This window comes from Phasianus colchicus, chromosome 1, assembly GCF_987193195.1.
Source record: "Phasianus colchicus chromosome 1, bPhaCol1.hap1.1, whole genome shotgun sequence".
NCBI lineage: Eukaryota > Metazoa > Chordata > Aves > Galliformes > Phasianidae > Phasianus > Phasianus colchicus.
In genome coordinates, this window is record NC_143436.1 from 100,260,049 (window position 1) to 100,283,917 (window position 23,869).

General features: G+C 40.9%; 1 protein-coding gene and 1 long non-coding RNA gene across 12 annotated transcripts in view; both read right to left on the reverse strand.

Moving 5' to 3' along the window:
- Positions 1–721: 721 nt before the first annotated feature.
- LOC116242072 (uncharacterized) lies at positions 722–10,961 on the reverse strand. The gene is made up of 3 exons (XR_004169651.2): positions 9,803–10,961; positions 8,989–9,042; positions 722–1,199 (listed from the first exon to the last, which is right to left on the reverse strand). It is a non-coding gene; the product is annotated as an uncharacterized LOC116242072 (long non-coding RNA).
- Positions 10,962–18,468: 7,507 nt separating this feature from the next.
- Positions 18,469–23,869, reverse strand: part of NRIP1 (nuclear receptor interacting protein 1) — a 144,332-nt gene continuing 138,931 nt past the window's right edge. For all 11 annotated transcript variants that reach the window (XM_031612601.2, XM_090121234.1, XM_031612600.2 and 8 more), the window contains one exon: positions 18,469–22,757. In XM_031612601.2, the coding sequence (XP_031468461.1) occupies positions 18,916–22,383 (3,468 nt within the window). In that variant the 5' untranslated portion in view covers positions 22,384–22,757 and the 3' untranslated portion in view covers positions 18,469–18,915. The remainder of the gene's footprint in view (positions 22,758–23,869) is intronic.

Here is a 23,869-nt window from a genome sequence, read left to right on the forward strand (position 1 = left end):
GACCGAGCCACAAGCAGACTGATGTATATAGTGTAATGCACATGATGATGTATATGATGCAAATTATATATGATTAAATGTACTGAATTTAAATACAGAGGTTCAAAACCCTCCTTTCACAAGGGACCACTGCATATCCCTGGAACAACACAGACCTCAGGTGTGCTCAGGCTTTAAAATCTGCCCATGCCCAGCTACACACAAGCGCTAAGAAACTACTTATAAACATGTCTGAGACCCAAATTTCATAGCCTTCATAGTGGCAGTATGGCCTTATGCCTACTTCTTTAGTTTTTGTTGATAAGAATCAATGACTATAGAGTATATTAAATCATTTGTTGCTTACAGCACCATGCTTTACTTCAGTATAAAAATATAAGACAGGGAAGGCTTAACGCTAAGCATGCTTTCTTCCATTTGAGGCAGTAACAGCTGGCATAAAAAGCAATTCAGAATGACACCGTACATTAAAAAAAAAAAAAGAGAGAGAATTATAAAAGAGATTGAGATTCACAAGCATGGCTGAATTTGGAGTTGTCATGGTACCAGTGCTACTACGTGTGAATCATGGTAACATCAGATCACACTGAACAGCAGCAGCAGTTTTGCACACAAAGCGACAAAACCTTGGAACAAATTGTTTCGTGCCTTTAAGGAACTCAGCTTTCACTCCAAACTACAAACAGTCTGGATTCAAAGTTTAAAGAGCAGCAAGATTTTGGATAAATTGGTAATTCTGTGAAAGTTAGGCCTAACTTTACACCACCATGGTGTAAGAGAGTTACAACTCTGTGGATAAAGTCAGAAGCATGAGAACCACCACAGCTCTTCTCATAGCATTGGTCCTCACACAACAGAACCCTGACTGTAATCAATGCTTTTATTACCACGAGGCCTTTTGTACTCTGAAGAGAACCGCGTCACCATAGCATGGATAATGCATCACTATCCTATTTTGCAAAACTTTGCTTGAATATGTAGGATAAGCTTTGCTCCCTTTATTGCAATGCTCCTAATAATAGTGTGCAGCCAAGTGTAAAAGATCTTCTGTCTTCTCAATTAACAGACTATTAAGCTTTCCCCTAAGAGTAATAAACTCTTGTAATCTGGCAGGGACAGGAGTCCACAGATGCAATTTTTCTCCCCCAAGTGCAGCACTGTGTTTCCAGGTCTGTGTAGGATGTTCTAAACAGAATTTGCTGAGGAGAAACATAGAAGATATATTTACATTAGCTAGTGTGTTAAACAGGTGAAAAGTCATCTGGCATACAATTAAATCTAAATTGTTTCAAAATATTTCCTTTCATCAAGTATTCCTGTATCTTTTACTCATAAAACATGAATACTCATTAGAGACTGTCCCTCTACATCTTACATTTTTCTACTTGGGGCCATAGGGATTCTGAGCATCCCTGGAAAATGTGTAAGAAGCCTGTGAGAGACATCTGGTAAAAGCACGTTTTTTTTTTGTCAAGATGGTTAATTTCACTGAATTAATATAATACCTGAAGAACAACATGCAATTTACCCAAATTTGTATAGGATCATGGAATCATTAAGATTGGAAAAGACCATTAAGATCATCTAGTCCCAACCATCATATCTAAATGCACTTACATAGTCTAAGTCTCAGTATTCTCCATTACAAAGAAAGCAAGGTCAGTCTGCAGAGGTGAGGTGTTACCAACACTGCTTAAATTACAGCAAAGAATCAAAGTTCATACCCAAAAGAAACAACCCTTCAGGGTGAAAAGCAAAAGCTAAGGATTCATAGCTTCACAAAACCAAGGCCAGAAGGGGTTCTTAGGTCAGTTGAAAAAGAACAAAGAATTTTTTTCCTGAAATATATGGCCTGAAGACCTGAAGAAATACCAGCCTCCTCCTTTTCTCTGTTGTAGTGAACAACAGTTCAGTTGTTGTGAGGCTCATCTGTTACCTGTAGCTGCTTGGCTCTGCTATATGTTGAGTAGATGCAGTGAGCACACTGTACTATAGAAAGAAAGGAAGCATGTATAGGTCCATTCACAAGTTATATAGATGCTGAGGTCATCTACTTCATCAGGCTCTGTGTAAAACCATGGTTGGATTGACAGCCTGCCAACAACTGTGCCAGCTGCATTTTGTGATTTTCTTGTCCCTTGCAACCAGAAATTATGAAAATTCCCCAAAATTCACTGGTAGAAAGTCTCATTACATTTTTTTTTTTTTTTTTTTTCCATTTGCAGCAATGAGATGGCAGTGTCAGCACTAAGCAAGAGCTAGCCTTGGGTTACAGTGCAGGGACCACCCACACACCAGACGACACATCTCTGCTAGCTAAAAGCAGCACAGTATAAACAAACGGAGCACTCAGGGACTTGGAGTCAGCTTGCTTCACGTAGCCTTTCCTGATTTTACCTCGCTACTGCTCATTTGTCAGATCCAGATGACATTCACTTCTCTGCTCAACTCTCAAGGCCTGTCTGTATCGCCGCGTACTGCTCTGCCTGCCTATCTGTGCAAATACCTAAATACCCTAGCTGTCAGCTGGCCTGGGCACCAGAAGCATTTCCAAGAACATGAGACCTTTTATCCAACGGTGCTCAAACACTGCAATACATATTTTAGAATTATTTATGTATTAAAGAAAGTATTTTGTTCTCATATTTCAGCAATCTTCAGGTTTTTCTTTCCCCATGTTTATGCCTGAGTTCACTGGATGTTTATTCAAGGGGTTACGGGGCAACCCCACACTGAAAGGCCCCTTTTCAAATCACCTCCATGGCACAGACTATAGATAAGCATTCTTGTTTCAAGTTAACATACAACATCCCTCCTCTAGAAATAAGGAATGCCAATACTTGAGTAGCGAATTTATCATTTAAATGAATCTTTCTCCTTCTTTATTTGTACTTTATTTACAATTTACCAAATTTCAGAAGGTACTGAAAGTTGAAAATGAGCTGAGAAAGAACTCCTGAGAATCATCTCAGCATCACCAGTAAACAGTGTTTCTTGACTAGCTCCAAGGCAAGGTCAGTCAATTTGTAGTTCCATGTATGCATATTTTCCCCTCTTCCCCTTCTACCTTCTCTTTTCTTCTGATGCCTTCAAAAATCACCCACAAGTCCTGCCATACGCCCTTTCTCACCAGTTCAACCTGCTTCCCCTTTGCCCTCCTCTCCCTGACAGCCACTTCAGATGGGAAGTCATCTTTCTCCAATGTCAGGGATAAAATCCACCCCACGCAGAGGAACTGGTGCCAGGTCCACTTCAATCTTCCAAAGAATTTCACCTCAGATGACTTCCCCCCTCCTCCTCTGAACTTTTTCCTTTCACAATACTTTTCAACAATGACCTCAGCCAGATTCCTTCGCTACTGCTAACTTGTACCAGCACTTAATGTACTTTATGTGCTTCCAATGTTGTTTCTGAGTTTCTAATAGGCTGCGAATTCCTTGAAGCATGTCTCGTTTCATTTTGCATAGCTCCAATCACTCTGTATTTAATAAATAATGGCCACTCTACAAGAATGCTCATTGTGTACCCCTGCTGTTTTAAATATCAGCCCTTGCATTGTAAGCTTCCTTCCTTTTTCCTTTGTCTACATGAGTCATTGTACCAGCCTTCTGCATGTGTTGTATGGACACATGCTCATTCACATTGCTCTCCACAGAAACAAACACTGAAGTAATTCTGTGTACTGAAATTCCTTATATAGCAAATAAATATCAAGCATTTTGGATTAGCTGGAGACACAGCCAAATTTAGAGATTTTCTTCTTTTTTATTCTTCCTAGGAAAGTTTCCCCACCCTATGTTATCAGAAAGCACAAAAGCACTGACTGTGTTATTTAACAAAACCTATTCTAGACAGAAGGCCCCATGTTTAACATGCCCTTCTGTAGATATAAGAAATGTATGGCAGATAATAAACAAACAGCGTGCTAAAAATACACTGAAATCTTGAGCACTGGAACTAAGCCTAAGTGAAAGAGCTTTATGGCTGGGGAAAACGCAGTAAGGTGTAGCCAAGCTGAGAAAAAACAGACATCAAGCTCCCACAAGCTGATACAATCACAATAGGGCTCTTTCACTGCTGCAAGGTCTTATTTGCTTGTCCAAGCCTATTAGGGGTTATATCTGCAATGCAGCTGCATGCCTGGGGTCAGCTTCCTTGGGTTTCAGGTAAAAATCACTGCTGCTACCCTGCTTCCACCTCAGATACTCTCTCGGTTACTGAACATTTTCTTTATCCTCACTAGCTTTTAAACTTGCTCATTTAGTGCCTTGTAATTGAGTTGTATTTTCAAAATATTTTTCTTGCCTGCACATTTTAACCTACTTTTACTCCAGGATCCTGGGTGAGATGACCAAAGCAAAGGAAGAGTTGCAGAGTGCAGTTTAAATAAGTGCTGCAGAGACAGGAAGCAAAAGAGACAGGAGCTGTGGAGTTTGGAGTTTGCCTTGTGCTCTGTGATCCTTCGCTTGCAAAGACATTTCTGACAGGTTACCAGAGCACAGCACTTCCATCACACCTAGGGATTTTCCCAATCGACGAGAATCTTCACATTTAGGTATTCTGTGCAACAGGGCCAAATCACAAGCTGTGCATTCTAACACAACAAAACTTGATGTAGGGCAATTAATATCCTCTTGTTTATCTTAGGTCCACATACAACTCCACTAGCACTAAACTCTCCCTAAAACAAGGAAAAGTCTTTTTAGGCCTGCTTAACAGAGAACTCTCAACATGACCATATGTCCACATGAAATCTAATGAAAACCTACAGTCAATTACAACACAAACCTGTGAGTTGTGAATCAGTTTGGTGACTGCCCCTCCTCTCCTGGTGAGGATGGTGGCAGTTAATGCTGCCAGTCTTGACAGAATGCAGACTCAGCCTGATTTAGATTACTCCTTCTCTTTATTTCCCAATACTGTAGTAAGAACTACCCAGTGACCCTTGCTCATGGCAAAAAGAATTCAGTGATGGCTGCTGACCTTGAGAAAAGAGTGATGTAGCAGCTGTAATTTCTGCTACAGAAAAAAGAAAAAAAAAATCAGTAAATAGGAATTTAGGTTTTTACAGGAGCTGTATCTTTTTGACTCTGTAACATCCTTGCTCAGAAGCTATGGCAAGGCATCCTGGTACCACATCACTTATCCTGCAGCTCCATTTTACCCTGGACTTTTTCAGCATGCCAAACCCTGGCATCATTCCCTCAGGGCTCAGGATGCTACCGTCTACTCAGCTGGCACTGTGGACATTCCACCACACCAAGCAGCAGTAGCCAGCAGAACTCATCTATTGTGGCCCCTTCTTGGTGCCTCATTTAGCTGCTGCCAGATCCCATATGAGACCTACCAGAACAGGAATTTGCATGCCATCTAAAAAAGACATAGAACATCTTTCCAAATGCTCCTTCTTTGACCAAGATACTGCTCTAATTGTCTCCTGGTCCTGACAGCTTTCTTGACAGAAGTTGAAGCTTTTTTCTTCACTACCTTCTGATTGGGGTGCTCGCTCCAGGGACTGGATTTATCCCCACAAGTGCCATTCTTGTTCATCCAATTCTTTTCTTCGTGGCTCCCAGTCCAGAAAAATCTAACAGTGCACCAAGCAGAGGAAGTGAGCAAACTCCAAATGGTGAGCACAGCTGCTCAGAGATAAAAAGGCTCTACTCTGCCCTGTAGATGCAGATGTTGCTACACTACTCAAGAGTTTGACCTCGTACACTGAGTCCTCTGGTTTCCTGCAAAGCATGGTCCACATTGCAGGTAGTCACATCCCACATCAAAACAAACAGCTCCAGAGCAATCATGTTTGCTTTGGGCTAACTGGGCATATGCTCAGAGAGTGGCAACTGGCACAGCTTTGCCTTTTATGCAGGGTAACATAAAGATCGTGAATGTCTGGAAGCCAGCTGCTACTATTGCAGCCTATGCTGTGTTTGTACTGCCAAAAATCTCTGTATCCCCTTGATCCAAACTGAGAGATATAAGAACTGAACTAGGCAGAAATGTACACAGCGCTCGGTATCCCACATCACTCCAATGGCAACGGGCAGCCTGCAGCCGGGTCAGAGGAGGCTTCTGTTCCAAGCAGGAGGTTCCTGGTCTTGTTCAGGAGACTTTCTGCACACAGAGCTGTGGCACATTACAGACGTAGTTTGAAATCAAACAGGGGATGCTGAGCTGTCTTTTTCTAGCGTGAGCACAGCATCAGTGTTTATGTAAGAAGAAAAACAAAGATGACAAGAAGATGGCAATAATGCCTTTCTTACCAAAGTGAATGAAGTTTTCAAGTGCTAAGCAGATGTGGGAGATCAACAATGAAAAAAAATCCACGGAAGCCACTGGATATAAAAAGAAAAGTCATCTATTTATGTAACTGGGATTTATCCTTAGACCTGTGATGAAAGCTTGAAAGATTCAGCACAATAGCTGCTGTCCGCTTCTAGACCATTATTCCTTTTGCTTTTAAATTAATGACTGCAAACCTATGCCGTGAAGAAATCTGGGATGGCTCTTGGGCTGTTCACGTTTTTCAGCATAGGATTTTAGTGCCTTCTTGATCCCTTAGCAGCTGCTGAGGCTTTGTGAGCAGCAAGTGGCCGCCAGCAGCCTGCAGCTCTCTGCATCACCTCTCATACACACAGCAGCACCTGGCCCACGGGGAGCAACCACTGCCCACACCGCTGCTGTGTCCTCTGGGAACAAGTGGTGGCACAGCACGGGAGCAGGCCACAGGCAGCTAGCTAGATTGTGCTGAGGACACGTTCAAAGAAAAATAACAAGTGACTCCCTCTTTCTCGTTCTTCATAGCCCTACTCTCTCTTATTCCATCCTTGTACCTTTTATTGTGTGTCACTTTTAAATCCCAACATTTTTGGTGGAAAAAAATACAAACCAACTGGCGTTGTCACTTGCACTTTGCTTCTTTCTGCCACAGTAAGCAGCATTCTAAAGGCAAGGAAAGATACTGGGGGTAGATGTTGTTACAGGTCATCACCTCTCTTACTGCACAGGAATTACACAATGCCTTGGGTGGATGCTGTCAGTAGGAGAGAGCAGGATGCAATACTCAGCATAGTTATACAGTAGTACCTTAGACAAGTGCATATTTCAAAGCAGGTTTTTGTCTAAAAATATATATACTTTTTCCCCTTGCCTTTTCTGCCATTCATAAGTGATGACTGGGTGACTAGATAGTTTAAAAATAAGATGAAAGGACTGAAAATAGTAGGGAAGAGGAAGGGAAAAAATAGCACGAAAGTTAACATTTGCTAGTATGAGAGAAAGAATTACTACATGCAGGGATTAGCTAAACTAATTTCTTTTAGAGTTTCCTACTTTCAGACCAACCAAACAGCCTTTTGTACTTCTGTACAACAAAATATAAGGCAAAGCCAAATTTGTGTTTTCTACCAGGAAGTAAGTAAAATGCTTCCATATGTTTTAAGATGTAAGCAGTGAAACTGGACTACAAATAGTTTATTACCTATGGCACGAATAGATACGTGAGGCTTTTGTTTCCTGGATTTATCCAATTCTTGCTTCAGATGCTGATAAAGATTTCCTCTCTGCAACCACACTGATGGGGTGTGGGATTTGAACATAAAAGGCCCTTGGGAATAACATCGTTATAGCTTGCTAACCTCTTTCCTCTCTTTCTTCCCCCTCTCCTTGCATTAACAGCGGCCCACGAGATGGGCAGTTTGTGCTTTGCCACAGCACACATACAGGACAATTCTGCAGACACATTCAACAGTGCACAGCAAGTGAAGCAACACAGACTTCCTGCGTGACCAAAGGCAACTCGTGTGCAGAGTACCTGTAAGGCATGTGAAACTTACACAGATTTCTTAAAAGAAAACAAGGGTTATTCTTCAGAACCAAATAGGAATAAAACATTTTGGGGAAAAAAAAAATTGCAATATTCTAATGGCCAAAGTATTGGTGGAACTTCCTTCCTTCAGAAACTCTTGGGAAAGCTTCTCCCAAGTAATGGCATATGACTGGCCAAGAACCAGAACAAGCAGCTCCAAAATAGCTTGTTCACCTCTCACTGTCCTCCTTGGTACTGGCAGTGAGACTTAAGTGTGGGTTCCAGTCTGGCAGAGTTTGTAAAACAATGGTATTTTGCTTGTAATACAGTGGTATTATCTTTTGTCTACAAACGTGTAGACAAAGAATTGATGGCAACAGAATGGAGGTGTCAGTGTCCCAGTGGCAACCACAGCTGTTTTGCAGTTTCCCCTGGGAATCTGTCCTCAAGGACAAGGGAGCGGAGCAGAGCTGGCAGATCTTTAAGGACACTTTTCTTAGGGCAGAAGAGCTCTCATCCTCAGGTACAGGATGTCATGAAAGGAAGGCAAGAGTCTGGTATGGCTAAACTGCAACTTGCTGGTCAAACTGGAGAGCAAGAAGAAAACAAACAGGCAGTAGAAGCAGGACAGGTAACCTGGGAGAAGTATAGTGATGTTGCTAAACTGTATAGGGATGGGATCAGGAAGATCAAGGCCCAGCTGGAACTGGACTTGACAAGAGGTGCAAAGAAGAATAAGAAGGGCTTCTATAGGTACATCAACCAGAAAAGGAAAGTCCAGGAGGCCATACCCCCGCAGTGCAACACAGACAGGTCGGTAACAACAGACAAAGAGAAGGCTGAGATATCAACAACTTTTCTGCCTCAGTCTTCAATAGCAACTGTTCTACACACAGTCCTTGAGTGGATGGTTAAGAAGATGGGAACTGGGGGTGCAGTGCCCCTTTCGCTGTAAGTGAAGATCAGGTTCACAGCCACCTGAGGAACCTGAACATCCATAAGTCTACAGATCTTAATGAGATGCATCCCAAAGTCCTGAAGAAACTGGATGACATAGTTTTCAAGCCAATCTTGATGATATTTGAAAAGTTATGGCGACCAGGTAAGATCCCCTGAAAAAGGCAATAACACAATCATTTTTAAGAAGGGTGGAAAAGATGACCCATGGAACTACTTACCCGTCAGTGTCACCCATGTGCCAATGAAGTACATGGAACAGATCCTCCTGAAAGCTATACCAAGGCAAATGAAAGAGAGGGAGGTGATATGGAATAATCAACATGGCTTCACCAAGGGCAAGTCCTACCTGACCAACCTAGTGGCCTTCTATGATGGCATAACTATGTTAGTGGACAAGTGAAGAGCCACTGATGTCATCTGTCTGGACTTTAATTAAGGCCTTTGACATATAACCCAACAATATCCTTCTCTCCCAAATTGGAAAGATGTGGATTTGATGGGTAAACAATTTGATGGACGAAGAACTGGTTGAGATCATACTCAGAAATGTAGGTCCAGATGGAGATCAGTGACAAATGGTATCCCTCAGGGGTTGGTAATGGCACCAGTGCTCTTTACCATTTTTGTCAGTGATATCAATAGTGGGATCGAGTGCACTCTCAGCAAGCTTGTGGATGATACCAAGCTCTGTGGTGTAGCTGACATGGCTGAGGGACAGGATTCGATCCAGAGAGACTAAGACAGTCTCATGCCCAGGTGAATCTCATGAGATTCAACAAATCCAAGTGCAAGGTCTTGCACCTGGGTTGTGGCAACCCCTGCTATCAGTTCAAGCTTGGCAATGTAAAGGTGGAGCACTGCCCTGCTGAAAAGGTCTTGGGGGTACTGGCGGATGGGAAGCTAGACATGAGCCAGCAATGTGCTCTCACAGTCTGGAAAGCCAACTGTATCCTGGGCTGCTTCAAAAGAGGCATGGTCAGCAGATCAAGGGAGGTGATCCTGCCCCTCTGCTCTGTGCTGGTGAAACCTCACCTGGAGTACTGTATCTAGATGTGGAGTTCTCAGTACAGGAGAGACACAGACCTGGAATGCATCCAGATGAGGGGCCACAAAAATGTTCTAAGGGATAGAACACCTTTATGAGGTCAGGCTGAGAGAGCTGGGGCTATTCAGCCTTGAAAAGGTTCTGAGGTGACCTGATAATGACCTCTCAGAACCTAAAGGAGGGACTGTTGTGATAGGACAAGGGGAAATGGTTTCAAACTAAAAGAGAGGAGATTTGGATTGGGCATTAAGAAGAAGTTTTTTACAATAAGGTTGGTAAGGCACTGGAGCAGGTTCCTCAGAGAGGTGGTGGATGCCCCATCCTCAGAAACATCCAAGATCAGGCTGGACAGGGCTCTGAGCAACCCAATCAAGCTGTAGGTGTTCCTATTCATTGCAGAGTTGGACTAGAGAGCCTTTAAAGGTCCCTTCCAACTCAAGTAATTCTATGATTCTACATAAGTTCTAAGTTACCTTTGAGGTCTGAACAGAAATTTTCAGTTTCTTAGCATGCAAAGGTGTAACTAACACCAGCTGCAGTAAAGGCTGGGGTGATAGAGCCTCATCTAGCTTAGAGAGTAGGACAGGGAGCTATTTTTCCATGTCTCCAAAGGAAGAGATGCACCAAAAGCACATGCTGAGTTTAATTGTGGTAAAAGTGGCAGGCATCACACTTATCTAAAGGGCACAGCAGCAAACCAATGATGTTTGTTTTGCATTCAGTTACATTCTGAGTAGGTTAATCAGAAAAGTAATCTGGAAAAAGTGAAAAATCTCATTATTCGTTAAGAGGAGGCAGCCCTTAAAAAGCAAAAGCAAAGTGGGCTGTGTGAGCTCAGATCAGCATATGCTCCTTCATTAGCTGCATTGATATTTACCAGCAGAGAGGATTTTTATGCCCTGAGTCTGTGCCATGCTCCCTCTCAGACACTCTGATAATCAAAAGAAAATAAAATCCTATTGACAGTTATCACCTGCATGTCTTAGCCACTGCTAAAGGCGCATATTGAGTCCCTACAGACATTCCCACAGGTGTGTTACACGTCTCTAACATGATGAGCAGCGCTATACAGAAAAAATATTTTCATGGTATTCTTCAGTTTCAAAAATCCCATGTTTCTTGATTATGTTTAAGGTCAATCAAGAACCATTTGCTTCAGTTTTATTTGTAAACGTCTATTTGTATTACCACCACAAAAAGTTTTTCTGCTGATACAGGTTTCCACAATGCACAGATCTGCATATAATCTACTATCCGAGTCATAGAATCATAGAATCACCAAGGTTGGAAAAGACCACCAAGATCATCCAGTTCAACCATCCAGCTACCACCAATACTTCACCCACTAAACCACGTCCTTTAGTACCACATTGACATGTTTCTTGAACACCTCCAGGGACAGTAACTTAACCACCACCTTGTTCAGCCCGTTCCAGTTCCTGGCCACTCTTTTAGAGAAAATTATCCTAATATCCAACCCGAACCTTCCCTGGAACAACTTGAGACTATTCCTTCTAGTTTAATGGGAGAAGAGGCCGATCCCCCACCTCACCACAACCTCCTTTCAATAGCTGTAGATAGCAATAATGTCTCCCCTCAGCCTCTTCTTTTCCAGAATCTCTCAGTCAGACTCTCTCAATCCCCGTTCCCTCAGGTGCTCCTCTTAAGGCCTGTGCTCCAGACCCCTCACCAGTTTCACTGCCCTTCTCTGGACATGCACCCTGGTCTCAAGTGTCTTTTCTTGCAGTGAGGAGCCCAGAACTGAAGACAGTACTCGAGGTGCAGCCTCACCAGTGCTGAGTAGAGAGGGATGATCACTTACCTGCTTCTACTGGCAGCACTATTTCTGCTACAACCCAGGATGCCATTGGCCTTCTTGGCCGCCTGGGCACATTGCTGGCTCATGTTCAGCTGAGCATCAACCAACCCAGGTCCTTTTCTTCTGCACAGTCATCCAGTCACTCTACCCCAAGCTTGTAGTGTCACCTGGGGTTGTTATGGCCAAAGTGCAGGACCCAGCACCAGGTCTTACTGAACTTCAGCACCCATCCTTGGTGCCCACAATGCAAGTTTCACTGAGGAGCATTAGATAGGACTGCTGAATCCTGTGCAAGCAGGTTGCTACTTTTTTTCCCCTCATTTTTAAATCTCTGAAGCAAAAACTTTCATTTCTTTATTCAGAGGCTGTTTTGTGATAAATTGTCAACATCACATGCACCTGTTGTGCATTCAAAGATCAAGAAGATTCTGCACAATCATGGGTCTGCCTGCAAAAGTTCACTGGCGGTTTGAGGCATTTTTGAGCAGTTTATTATGAATCACTACGCAAATGTTGTGAATGCTCACTTGGAGTGAGGTTCCTCTTAGAATATTTACACCCATTCAACATTCTCATCACTCCAAAGCTGTTTAGCATACCATACGTTCAGCTCCACAGGCCTGTTTGTTCTGGTAGACATAAAACAAGGTTTATGTGGTGTTAACGGTACATCCTGAATAAGCATATTGAAATTATAAGAGCCTGAACTCATCCAGAGTAATGAAAAAAAAAAAAAAGAAAAAGGTGATATTCAGGTGCCCCAAGGAAACTGCCCTAGGACATCTTCATAAGAAATAAAGACACATTGTTTTTATTTGATTGATAGAATCAAAATTAAATGAAGTAAGCCAGCGAGGACACATGTATTTCAGAAATTACTTCCCAGCTGCACTGCTATTAGAAGACTAGATTGGCTCCTTAGGCATACTGCATTTTGTTGTGGCTGTATTTTGGCTTAGCCATTCATCTCTGAAATAGGTGCAAGGCTACTCACAGAGAGGCTAAGCAGAAGGTAGGTGAAAGGATCTTTTCACTCCAAAGCACAGCTGAATATCCCTGGTGGCATTATACATAGGTTCATGTATAGCCTGAGTTAGAAGGGACCCACAAAGATCATCAAGTTAAACTCCTGGCTGCATGCAGGACCACTTCCAGAATCAACCCTATGTCTAAGAGCATTGTCTAAACACTTCTTGAACTCCAGCATGCCTGTGCTGTAGCCACTTCCCACATACTTTAAGACAACACATCCAAACAGATCCTAAAGACAGCCCGTATCTGAATCCTATTCCATCTCTGATACCAATGAATCAAAATGCTCAGCCATATACCTTATGAAAACCTACCCGAATTCTATGGAGTTGGAATTATTGTTTTTAGATTAAATTTATGGATTACGATTTATACTCGCCAGAAAGCTCCCAAAGAACCCAATGCATGTTTATCTCTGTCCGAAGAGATGAGAAAGCAAAGGATGATCTGTGAAAATCGCTGTTATTGTTATCTAAGGCAGTCATGACCCAAATGCTTGCTTGCAACTATACAATTCTGGACAGTGTGCCTACGTATCCTCAAATAAAAATTCTCTGGAGAAGCACCACTTACACCATTGTTGCAACCTACCAAATGTGCTAGTGTCATAACCCAACTTAAAAGCAGCACTATATGACAGAAATACACTGCTGAATCTTTGTACAGTCTCCACAGACAAGTTATGTTCATTTTTCTACGTTTGTTTAAGAACTGAAGATTAACACAACTGAAAAGTCCTTTCTGTGATGTGGGCCAAAGCAGATTTTAATTGGAAAGCACACCTTTTCTGCCCGGCCCAGGCAATCTGAAGAAGTTTCAACATTTGCTTAAACAAATTTTCACATGAAAATTCTCATTTAAAGGTTTCCAGTTTATGGTTGCCGATTTCAGGTTAATAAGGAGAACGGTACCTGGATAAAACATAATAGAGCGCTTTGTAAAGTAAAGCTCCTAATCTGATTTAAGAGCTTCATTTCCAGCTCCATGGATGTGTTTCCAGTCAGTGGCCTTGCTGAAAAGTGTGCCCCCCCTAAGCATCTTGAGATATGTTTGTTGTTGTAAATGTATATTAATAGCACTGATGCAAAGAGCCCAGTAGCATTCTGATAACAACATGACCCATGAAATAAAGCAGATTTTAAAACCATCGAGACAATGCATTTTTCTCATTTATTCAAATCTTCTGCAGGAAGTAAACACTGAAAGATTTAAAAAAACTTCACACTGCAGTATGTACAGTTTTGTGACATCACATGAGGAAATTAATTTCTAATAAAAAAATGAGACCAGTTAGATAAATTACTGAAAACACATCACAATAAAATTGGTTGTGGTAAAATCCCAAATCCTTATGTATGACAATGAAAATCAATATTCCTTTGTTTTACAGCAACGGAATAGTCCCGGTACAATATCTGTTACGCAGAATGGAATCCTGAACTTACATGACTGATTACAGTTGTATGAGTACTTCATGTTTTAAAAGTAGGTTTGCATTTTTTTTTTTTTTTCCCCAGACCCTTTTGATTTGAAGCACATTCTTTCACAAAGCTAAAATACCACAGCAGAAGTCATGTCCAGAAGTGGAATACTGTTGTGTTTTGAACTGACCTGACTTGTTAAGACATTTTTGCCAACGCACAGATGCACAGGGTCCCCCATGCACTTTTCATGCAGCAGGTAATCACAACTTTAAATAAAAGTATTTTTCTATACATTCTTCCAGACTTGCAACTGTATACATACATGCAAAAGTTTTTAAACCTATGTGATCATATTTACACTTATACATGGAATATACATAACAAAAAAGATTAAAAGGTTTCGTTTTTTCTTTTTCCTTTGCATTAGAACAATACAAAATATGTATTTTTCATTAAGGAAACCACTATTTACATCACCTTTTAAAAACCAATTTCAACATATTATAGGTGTAACAAGTCAATCTATTTACATTATATATAAATATATATAATATATACTTACCAGCTTACTCCTCTGTAAGATGTGGCAGAGAACAAACTGGTAATATCATGTCACTGACGTCAATGAGAGCTGTAATACTTTCACCAACATTTAACAGGGTAAATTTAAACCACTCATTTCTTTCTTTTAAAAAGATTCGTAAATTAAAAATTTAAAAACATTACTAAGAGCAAATGGCTAAGAAAAGTGAAAGTTATGGCTGAATTCCCTTTTGATCTTACAATGGTTATAAACTTCTCAAACTGCGCCGACAGGTTAAGTGGTACCAGTGCAGAAGCCCTCTAGCAACACAGCTCTGATTCTGTGGTCGTGTGTCACCTTCCTGTCATTTCCTCACGTTTGGCAGCAGAGATGTTGGAAATCTGGTTCTCTGGGTCCCTTACACTTCCCTCTGGAAACAAAAGGCATAACTGTGTGGCAATTTCAAGTCAAACCCCAAATCTGCCTAGCCTGAGTGCTACACTAATGCAGCGGATGAAGCGGCCTGTAGGTCCAACCTCGAGCAAGGCACGGGGCACTTGGCAACCCAGCTGCTGCTGCTGCAGCTGTTCTGAGTTACAGAATGTTAAAGTTGACTCTGGTACAAGTCCCAAGGGGATGCAGCTACAACTTTAAGTAGCGTGCACATTGCTAACTCGCTTCTTCACTGCTCCATGAGGTGGAGGCAGCTTTCCCCCAGCAGTCTCATCCATTTCCAGATGCAGCATCATCTCCTCCCTCGCCCGACGGTGAGCTCAAATGGCTGCACCTAGCAGTCCTGCATCTCTCACCTACACAGCTGCTGCTGTCTGTCTCTGACACGGCCCTGATCGTCTTCAAGCCCACAGTCTGAAGACCTAGCTGAAATATCACCCTCCTGAGCTAGCAGACCTATCTTTGAAGCCTCCACTCTCACAGGCCGAGGGAGCATTTTGGGGACAGCTGAAACGCGTATCCTAGCAGTAAATATCTACTGAACCAAGGAGATTGGTGTTGCTGAGGTCACCAAGCGTTACTCAGCAGATGTCCTTCGTTTCTCACTCATCCCACAGGGACTGGGGGAAATCAAGGATCTTTTGAGTTGCCTGGAAAAATGCGGCCAAACCTGACTGATCCTTCTGCTGGTGCAGCAAAGCCAACTCCCATATCTCCCTTTTTTGGTGGAACAACTGAGAGGGAAAACTCCCCATGCATGACAATGGGGACTCCTTTTTACTCACCCATCCCATGCTATAAGATAAAAAAGGATGGAAAAGTCTTCTGTCCTCAGGTTAAAAGGCTGTAAGTGTAGATGGGGCAGATTTTGAAAAAGAACTCTCTTCCCTAGGGAGCAGTAACATCAGTGGCACTGGAGAATTGAGCATAAAAGACTGTTGCCCTCTTAGCAGCTAACTGGAGAGCAGCATTAAGTTAGCAGGCCCTCTCCTCTCAAGGGCCTCATCTTTATGCTGTACACTGCTTTCAGACTGTAATGTCCACAACAGGCAAGATTCTTTTATGAACTTCGTGACCTGAAATTAAATTCTTGTGTTTTATAATTTACTGACATCTGTGAGAATTGCAATACCCTTTCATTAACTCCATTTAAAAGAAAACTAAATCATTAACTGGTCAAACTTAACATTTTAACTTAAATGTTTTATAAAACTTTAAAAACTAAACGTTTAAAAGTATATATTACAACAATAGACTACCATAGAATAAATACATAGGTAAGCACGCTCCTAGACTCCAACATTACTTTTCATTATGGTTAGTTAAATTTTTTCTTCTACTTTTCATCAGAACTTTGTTTTACAAAACACATTCATTCATTCACGTCCACTGAAGCCGCGTTTTTCTGAGGAGCCCTTCAAGTAAATTATAGCCCTGTATTTACTCTGGGGATCATCTATTATTCTCTATTGTATATATTTCCTAGCTATTTACATGTTGTTTCAAGAAAAATAATCAATTAAGACTTTAAGAGACATTTAACAGATGGAACAAATACCATCTTTTTTAAAATATTTCTGTTGGGTTGACTCATACAAAAAGAATTCATTTCTACTGTCAATGCAAAATATACTTTATCTTGTTAATGACTACTCTAGGAGACATTTGAGTAGTCATCGGGCCACTTATAAATGCAAATATTAAAGACAAAATTTATTTCTATATTATACTTCAGACAATGACATTTAAAATGATATTAGATTTGCGTGAAGGTTTTAAAATATAAATCTTCTTTCTACAGCCCATTAATATATTACGCTTCACCCAAATAACATAAAAATATATCTTTAAGTTGCTCTGTTACTTCTCATATAAACCAGGGGGAATGTTTTATACTGGATACTGCCAAATATTTGTGTTCCCTAAAAGAAGGTATCCACAGGAGGCCTCAAAGAATTGTGGTGCATTTTCCAGCTGGCAGAGAGTCCCTTTCAGCAGAGACTGCAATACAAAGAAGGGACCCTGGGCAGTGGGCAGAGGAGGAGAAGGGGACCTGCTCTCTCTGCCTAAGCAAGCCAGGAGGCTTGGAAAAGGGTCTCTGCAACAAAAGCAGAAAGGAAAAGAGCAAAATGTCCCATCACTTGTCTCTGCAAACATGAGATGAGAAGAAGAAATAGCAGTTTTGTCATGTCATCAGCTCTCTGTGGTGAAAATGGTCAATATTAAAACACAAGGGTGGCTTTCATTATCTGTGCAAACCAACTGCTAAGCTGTTTTCTGATAACACAGGGAATTAGAAATGATATTGAAAGCTACAGAGAACATTTTTTCAGGGGAGTAAAAAGTTCAGCCAAACTATTAATGTGCGTAATTTAGAGGAGCCAGATTTCGTCCTCTTCCTCTCCCATGAGTAGTAAGGGCTCCAAATGGAGTTAACACTGACAGCGTTAATAGGGCTGCTTGGCGCTTCCCCAGTCAGCAATTCTTCTAAGGTGTCTCAGCTTTGACCACAATTTTCAGTTACTCCCATCTCAGGCTGATACTGCCAGATGTTACAAATCACAGCACAGGTGGGGATTGAAGAAAAGGGCAGAGGAGGATTTCTGAGACATATCCCACTATCCATTACAAAACATGACAAAACCACAATTTTATCCTCAGTGCAACCTGAAAAATTATTCTGAAACCAGATTTTCTGCAGAGAAAAGGCAGTGCATTGAACCATGCATCAGCTGTTCAGAGAGTAATAAATATTGGCAGAATATGGATTCTCTCTCCTAGCCATAGGAAGAGGCCAACATGTTTTTAATGAAAAATTCTATTCTGTACTCAAGTGGAAGTCTGATGTGCTGCTTGAGCACAGCTGGCATTCTCTTATTCAGGAAGCAACAATCTGACTATCTGGCTCTCAAACTGTCCACCATTTTCCTCACCAAATCATGTGCTATGCTTGATGAAACACAGTACTCCAAGAGGCATTTTGACTTTCCCTTTTCAAGGAGGGAAGTGACAGGAATGTACTGACAGAAGACTGATGTGATACTTGCACGATATATGAAAATTTGCTTTTTATACAAAAACCTAGAACAAACCCTTAATTGTAGCTAGGAGCTCGTAACTATGGCTAAGGATTCTGAGAAAGGCCTTCGTCAAAAGCAGGGCAAGGAAGAAAAACAGATTTTACACCACTATTCTGTCAGGACCACAAAAAAGATTTAAAAATAACAATAAAAACTTTGGAAGCACTAAAAATTACATTTCAGTGCAATTCAATTATTAACACTGACATGGGTTTTTCCAACGTGATGAATTAATACCTTGGACGGACTGCTCCATTTCTTTAAAGTTATTCATAAAATTTCACAAAGCATATTAAACATTCCAAGAAAAGTACACTGTCTCTATGCTCAGGCTTCCAAAAAAATAAGGATTATTTTACAGGAAAGGGAGGAAACGCAGCATTACCACCACCTAGGCTGTATGCTTACACTTTATGTTATACCAAAGACTTGCAAATCCAAGTAAGACTCTGATCAAAGAGTACTCATAACTTAATTCGATGCATACAGAAATGTCTTGTACAAATTACAACCTTTCTAATTTTCTCGTGACAATCTATAGTAAAGCAAATTTTATCTACATGTATTTTAAATAACATCACCATAAAAATAAAAAGTTTATCAAATGAAAACATGTTTCAATTAGACCATGCTTTTCTAAAATCATGCTCAATTTGTACAGTAGTCAAGTTCGTACTCTTTTCTTTTTTATGTTTTTTTTTCTTTTTTTTTTTTTTTTTAAACAAAGACTCAAAACCACAGATTGTAAACTCCTTGACGAGGCTGTAGTTTATTCTGGCTCTTTTTTGATTGTTAGCACTTTTTCCAGAAGTCCATGCACTTCTCCATTAACACCATGTTGATGAGAGGTCTTATTTCCCATATGGCTGCTGTAAGGGCTTCTTGAGTTACTAAAAGGAGTTTTAAGCTCTCCATCAGATGTCAACTCCTCTTTGATTGTAACACGAGTCGAACTATCGGTAAATGATGGTTCGTTCCAAATTTCTTTGTCATGTGCTTCTTGGCTACTAATAGAGTTGCCGCCTTTCTGTAACATGTAGTACAGGATCGGATTGGTTTTGGTCAGTCTCGGAGAGTCTTTTTCATAATCATTCTTGTCCATACCTGTGATCACCCATCTAATGGGACCTTTCTCACTGGGCATGGGACACACACTAAACTGGTCAGGTTCAAGTCTCCCCAGATGTTCAGGGAAGGGGGAACTGGCAGGACTTTTTACCGGATACTGAAATGTTCTGTGATCTACACAACTGCTCTGTTGCACAGGACTTCCCATTAATGCATTTACTGAAGAAATGCTGAATTCGGGTTTATTAATTGTTGCATTGCTTTTGTTTCCTTTTTTCTTGCCCTCAGTTAGTAAGTTATTCCTATGTTGTGACAGGTCTCTCTCACAGTTTTCTGAGAGAAGCAGCTGTTTCAACACATTAAAGCCTTTACTATCTCTAGACCAACTCCTATTATCACTTTCATTATTTGAACCATGACTTACAGCATATTTAAATTCTGAATCACTTCTGCCGAATTTCAGTTCTTGCTGGTTTAGCAAAGGCCCATACAGTGCCTCTGTAGGAGAAACATGATTGTTTGCAGCATGAGACACATTAGTTTTCATCTTTTTTAACGGACTTTCCAAAGGCTCAGTGTGAAGCTTCCTCTTCTTCGGTACTGTGCAAAGACTCTTTGATTCCAGGTGTGTCAGCTCATTGTTTTGGTGACTTCTGTCCAGCTCATCTGCAGGGTAACTATCTTGATTCTGTGTCAGCAATCTACTTAGCAGGCCATTTTTGGAAAAAGAAAAATCTTGAGGTGAAAGAGGCTCAGACTTCATCTCCTCAGATGCTGGAGAAGCAGCTGTATTTCTCTGTAGCGAATGAACAAATCCTTGAAATTTGTTACCCTTGCACTCTCTTATTTGTTGTGCATTTGAATTATAAGGAACATTTGATTCTTCAGATGGTTCAGTTTTTATTTTCACTGTCAATATTTGCTCATTCAAAGCCTTATCTCTCTGTTCCTGAGAACTTTCATCTCTTAAAAGCACCCTCTCTTTCTTTTCATTTTTACCTTTATTGGGAGTTCCCAGAAGCAGCTGAAGGACAGTACGCCTTTCAAGGAGATTTTCTATTTCTGAACCTGGAAGTCCTTGTTCAGTGGGTACAGGCTGACAACTTAATATTTTGTTATTTTCTTCGTGTGTACTTAATTTATTTGTAAGCAGAGGGCTGTTCAATCTATCAATCAAGCCTACAGGTTTATCTGTGTTCCCCACTAGCAGATGTTTGCCAGATCTTTGTTCTTCACTTGACATGGAAGTTTGCATACCACACTGAGCAAGATTCTGCAACAGTTTACTGGCACTGAAAGCCGAAGAGTTTTGTGGACTGTCATTTCTGCTCAGCTTAGCTCCTTGAATTTCTTTGCTTTTTGAAAGGTCTATCAAATGTTTAGACGCAGGATTCACCAGCCTGTCTGGCTGGATGCTGCAGGCAAACGATGGTGAGCTACGCTTGATGGCTAATGATTGGTGAGAGAGATTTATAGGAGAGTCTGCTTTTGTAGAAGCAAGCAAAGGCGGAGTGTTTAGTGGAGTCATTCGATTTGCATTGGGACTGTCAGTAACAGGAGTCCTTTTACCAGTCTGTACAGTGAATTTTGCCACATCAGCAGCACTGTGTGGTCCCTGAGGCTCATTACTTTTGTCTACTTTTTCTTCACTCTTATGCCCAAGTAACAGCTGAAGTAGTGTTACTTTTTGATGGGGGTTCAGCTTAGAAGCCTTCGGAGTGTCTTTGTCTTCCTTGTTCTCCGGACAGGAAACTTTTGGATCCCAGCTATGAAGCAAGGACTGAGTCAGGTTATCCAGTGATGCAGGTGGACCTGCGTCTGGTTTGTCTGTCCTCTGTTTAAAAGATAAGTCTATAGGAAGACAGTTAGAATGGGAGCTATCATCATCACTGCTGTCATCTGTAAAACTAGGATTGTTGTCTGAATACTCATCAATAGTTGTTGGTGTGCTGCTCTCTTCAAAAATGCTGGCTCTCTCACTCTGTTCATGCCCTTTCAATTGTTTGGTGGTATTCTGGCTTTTCAGGAGATGTAAGAGCAAACTGTTGCTGGGAGAGGTTTTCACATTATTCCTTTCCAAGTTATTTTTGAATCCCACATTTTTGGGTGGTGAATGTGTGATTCCCACTGAACTCTGAAACGGTGCCATATTGCTTTTGCTAGATACCATTTTGGTTGATGATCCGGCTTGACCATTGAGATGGCTTGTCATTCCTTTTGCTAAACTGAACTGGCCAATATCTTTTTGAGCACTTTCTTGTAATCTGGCCATAGCTGCAAGTCTCTCACTTGCTATCTGATTTGCATTTTGTGCTTTTAAAGCATGTTCCCTGGAGTACTGCTGCAAGTGCGCTTCACTTGAAAGGAGTAAAGCTAGTTGGCTGCATGCTACGCTGGGCTTCGGTGAAGCAGCAGGACTAGATCGTTTCTCTACCATGCTTGCCACAGCCTGTAATCTTGCAGCACATGACAGTGGTTCATTTATTACTTTAGGTCCGCTCTGCACTGCATGAGGAGATTCTATAAACCTCTCTTTGGGCAGGTTCTTTGTTATATCAGGCAGGCTGTTGTCCAACTTCTGATCCTTTGCTTTGCTTTTCTTCAGTAGAGTCTTCAGGTGACTGGATGCAACACCATAGCACCGTAAATCTTTCTCCACCTGTAAAGAATCATGGCTAAGGGAATAGCCTTGCTCCTTAAGGCTCTGTCTAATCTGCTGTGACAGAGCAACACTCTGAAGCCTAGAGCTGAATGACTGAAGCAAAGAGGCAAGTAATGTGCTATCCTGTTTGCCTTTAGGCACATTTTCAACCATGCCAGCTAACAAAGCTTCCTTTTTTCCATCTAAATCCACAATGGAATCAGACAACCGCCTTCTCTTTGCTGCATTCCAATCTTCAGAAGACTGCAACAGCCTTGCTTTTTTGAGGTGCAACATGCCAGATCCCTGATATGTACTTGTGTTAAGAACTGGACCATTACTTTGACAGCTGGGAAATATATTTCCAGAAATCTTAAAGTTTTGATCCTCTCCACTATGCCCAGTAGACTTTTTGTCAACTGTAGTACCTGAGCCTCCTGCTGCTTGATGCATTAGTAATCCCTCTAGGTAAGTTAGAACAACAGAATCCTGGTGCATCTCAGAGCCAAGCTCTTCTCCATGAGTCATGTTCAATAAAAGTATCCAAAAGGGCTCTGTTTCTATTCACTTCAAAGACTAGTTTGCTGCAGCTGAATCAAGATGCAGAGTTAATAAATAATAGATAGACGTCTACAGCGTTTTCTCACAAGCTTTCAGAAACAACACAGTCACATTCCAGGCAGGTTTCTTCCAGTGTATCTTGTTTGATAAACCAGATTTCCAATCATGTCCCTGTGTTGATATATAGAATATTTACGATATTTACGAAGGATGTCTGGGAAGAGCACTCAAAACACACTTCTAAGGTAGGAAAGTTCCATTACGTATTTGCTTTCTTCAGCTTTCTCCAGGAAGCTAGTTTGATTTTCATCTTTTCAATCTCCATCAAGCACATAGAATACCTAAGTAGAAAAAAAAAAACAAAACCAAAAAACAGTGGTCAAGAAAAAGAATTACAGTAAGATCTAAATAAACTGCATAAGAGATTTTTTTTCCCCACATACTGTTCTAGAGAGATTCAAGATGTATAAGCAATAATCACACTCCAGAAGAAATTAATAATTGAGTAATGCAATGAGTCTCTGGCACCTAATCTGAAGAACTCTGTAAAAATGATTCTGAGACAGAAAGCATTATGTAAAATCTAAGCTAAAGTGAACTATTCTAAGTGTAGCTACGAGAAATGATCATTGAATTCCTCTGCTCTACAGCTCAAAATAAGAAGTAGCAACCATGAAAGAAAAATCAGAATACTGCTCAGAAAAATTTACACTGGATTCTACCTCACAGTTCCATCAATATTTTTGTTAGCATGTGAATACACAAGGCATGAACAGTATCACAGTGAAAGAAAATGAATGGGAAAAAATATATACCTAAGAGCCAGTGTTCAGGTTCATGTTGAATTTCTTTTCAAATACAGAATAAGCTGCAACACATATGAGCATATTTCTGATCTTCCAACTCTCAACTACCATTAAGTAATTAGAAGAGTCAAGCAATAAGAGTACAGAAAAAGGTGATTATTATCATGTTCCTGGTAGATCTTCATTGAAAGATATTTACTTTTACACTCTTTCCATGTATTCAATGAAAACTGGTGAAAAAGCAGGCCTTCTTTGAAGTCTTTTTGTTTTCAAAGTCATTCATTGTTTTCAAAGAACATCTCTACTCAATACTTACTTGGATGAGGCAGTATGCTATAAAGTGTAGTTTTAAAAAGCACAATGGCTCTTACACTAGATGTACCTCCTAGTTTTACACTGGTCAGTGGAAGCATGAACAGTTCACACAGTTAACACGGTTCAAGACTGAGATCATAATGCCACATATGCCTACTTCTTTTCCCTTTCAGTTCTACATAGGCATTAATATTCAATATGAACACAGCTAAGTGCCTTTCAACATACCTAGCTCTGCAATTTTCTTTCACAGACTAAAAGCATATTGAAACTTGTAAATACAAATTTTCAGAAGGATATACAAAGGTGAAAGCCATGCATCCTTAAAGTGA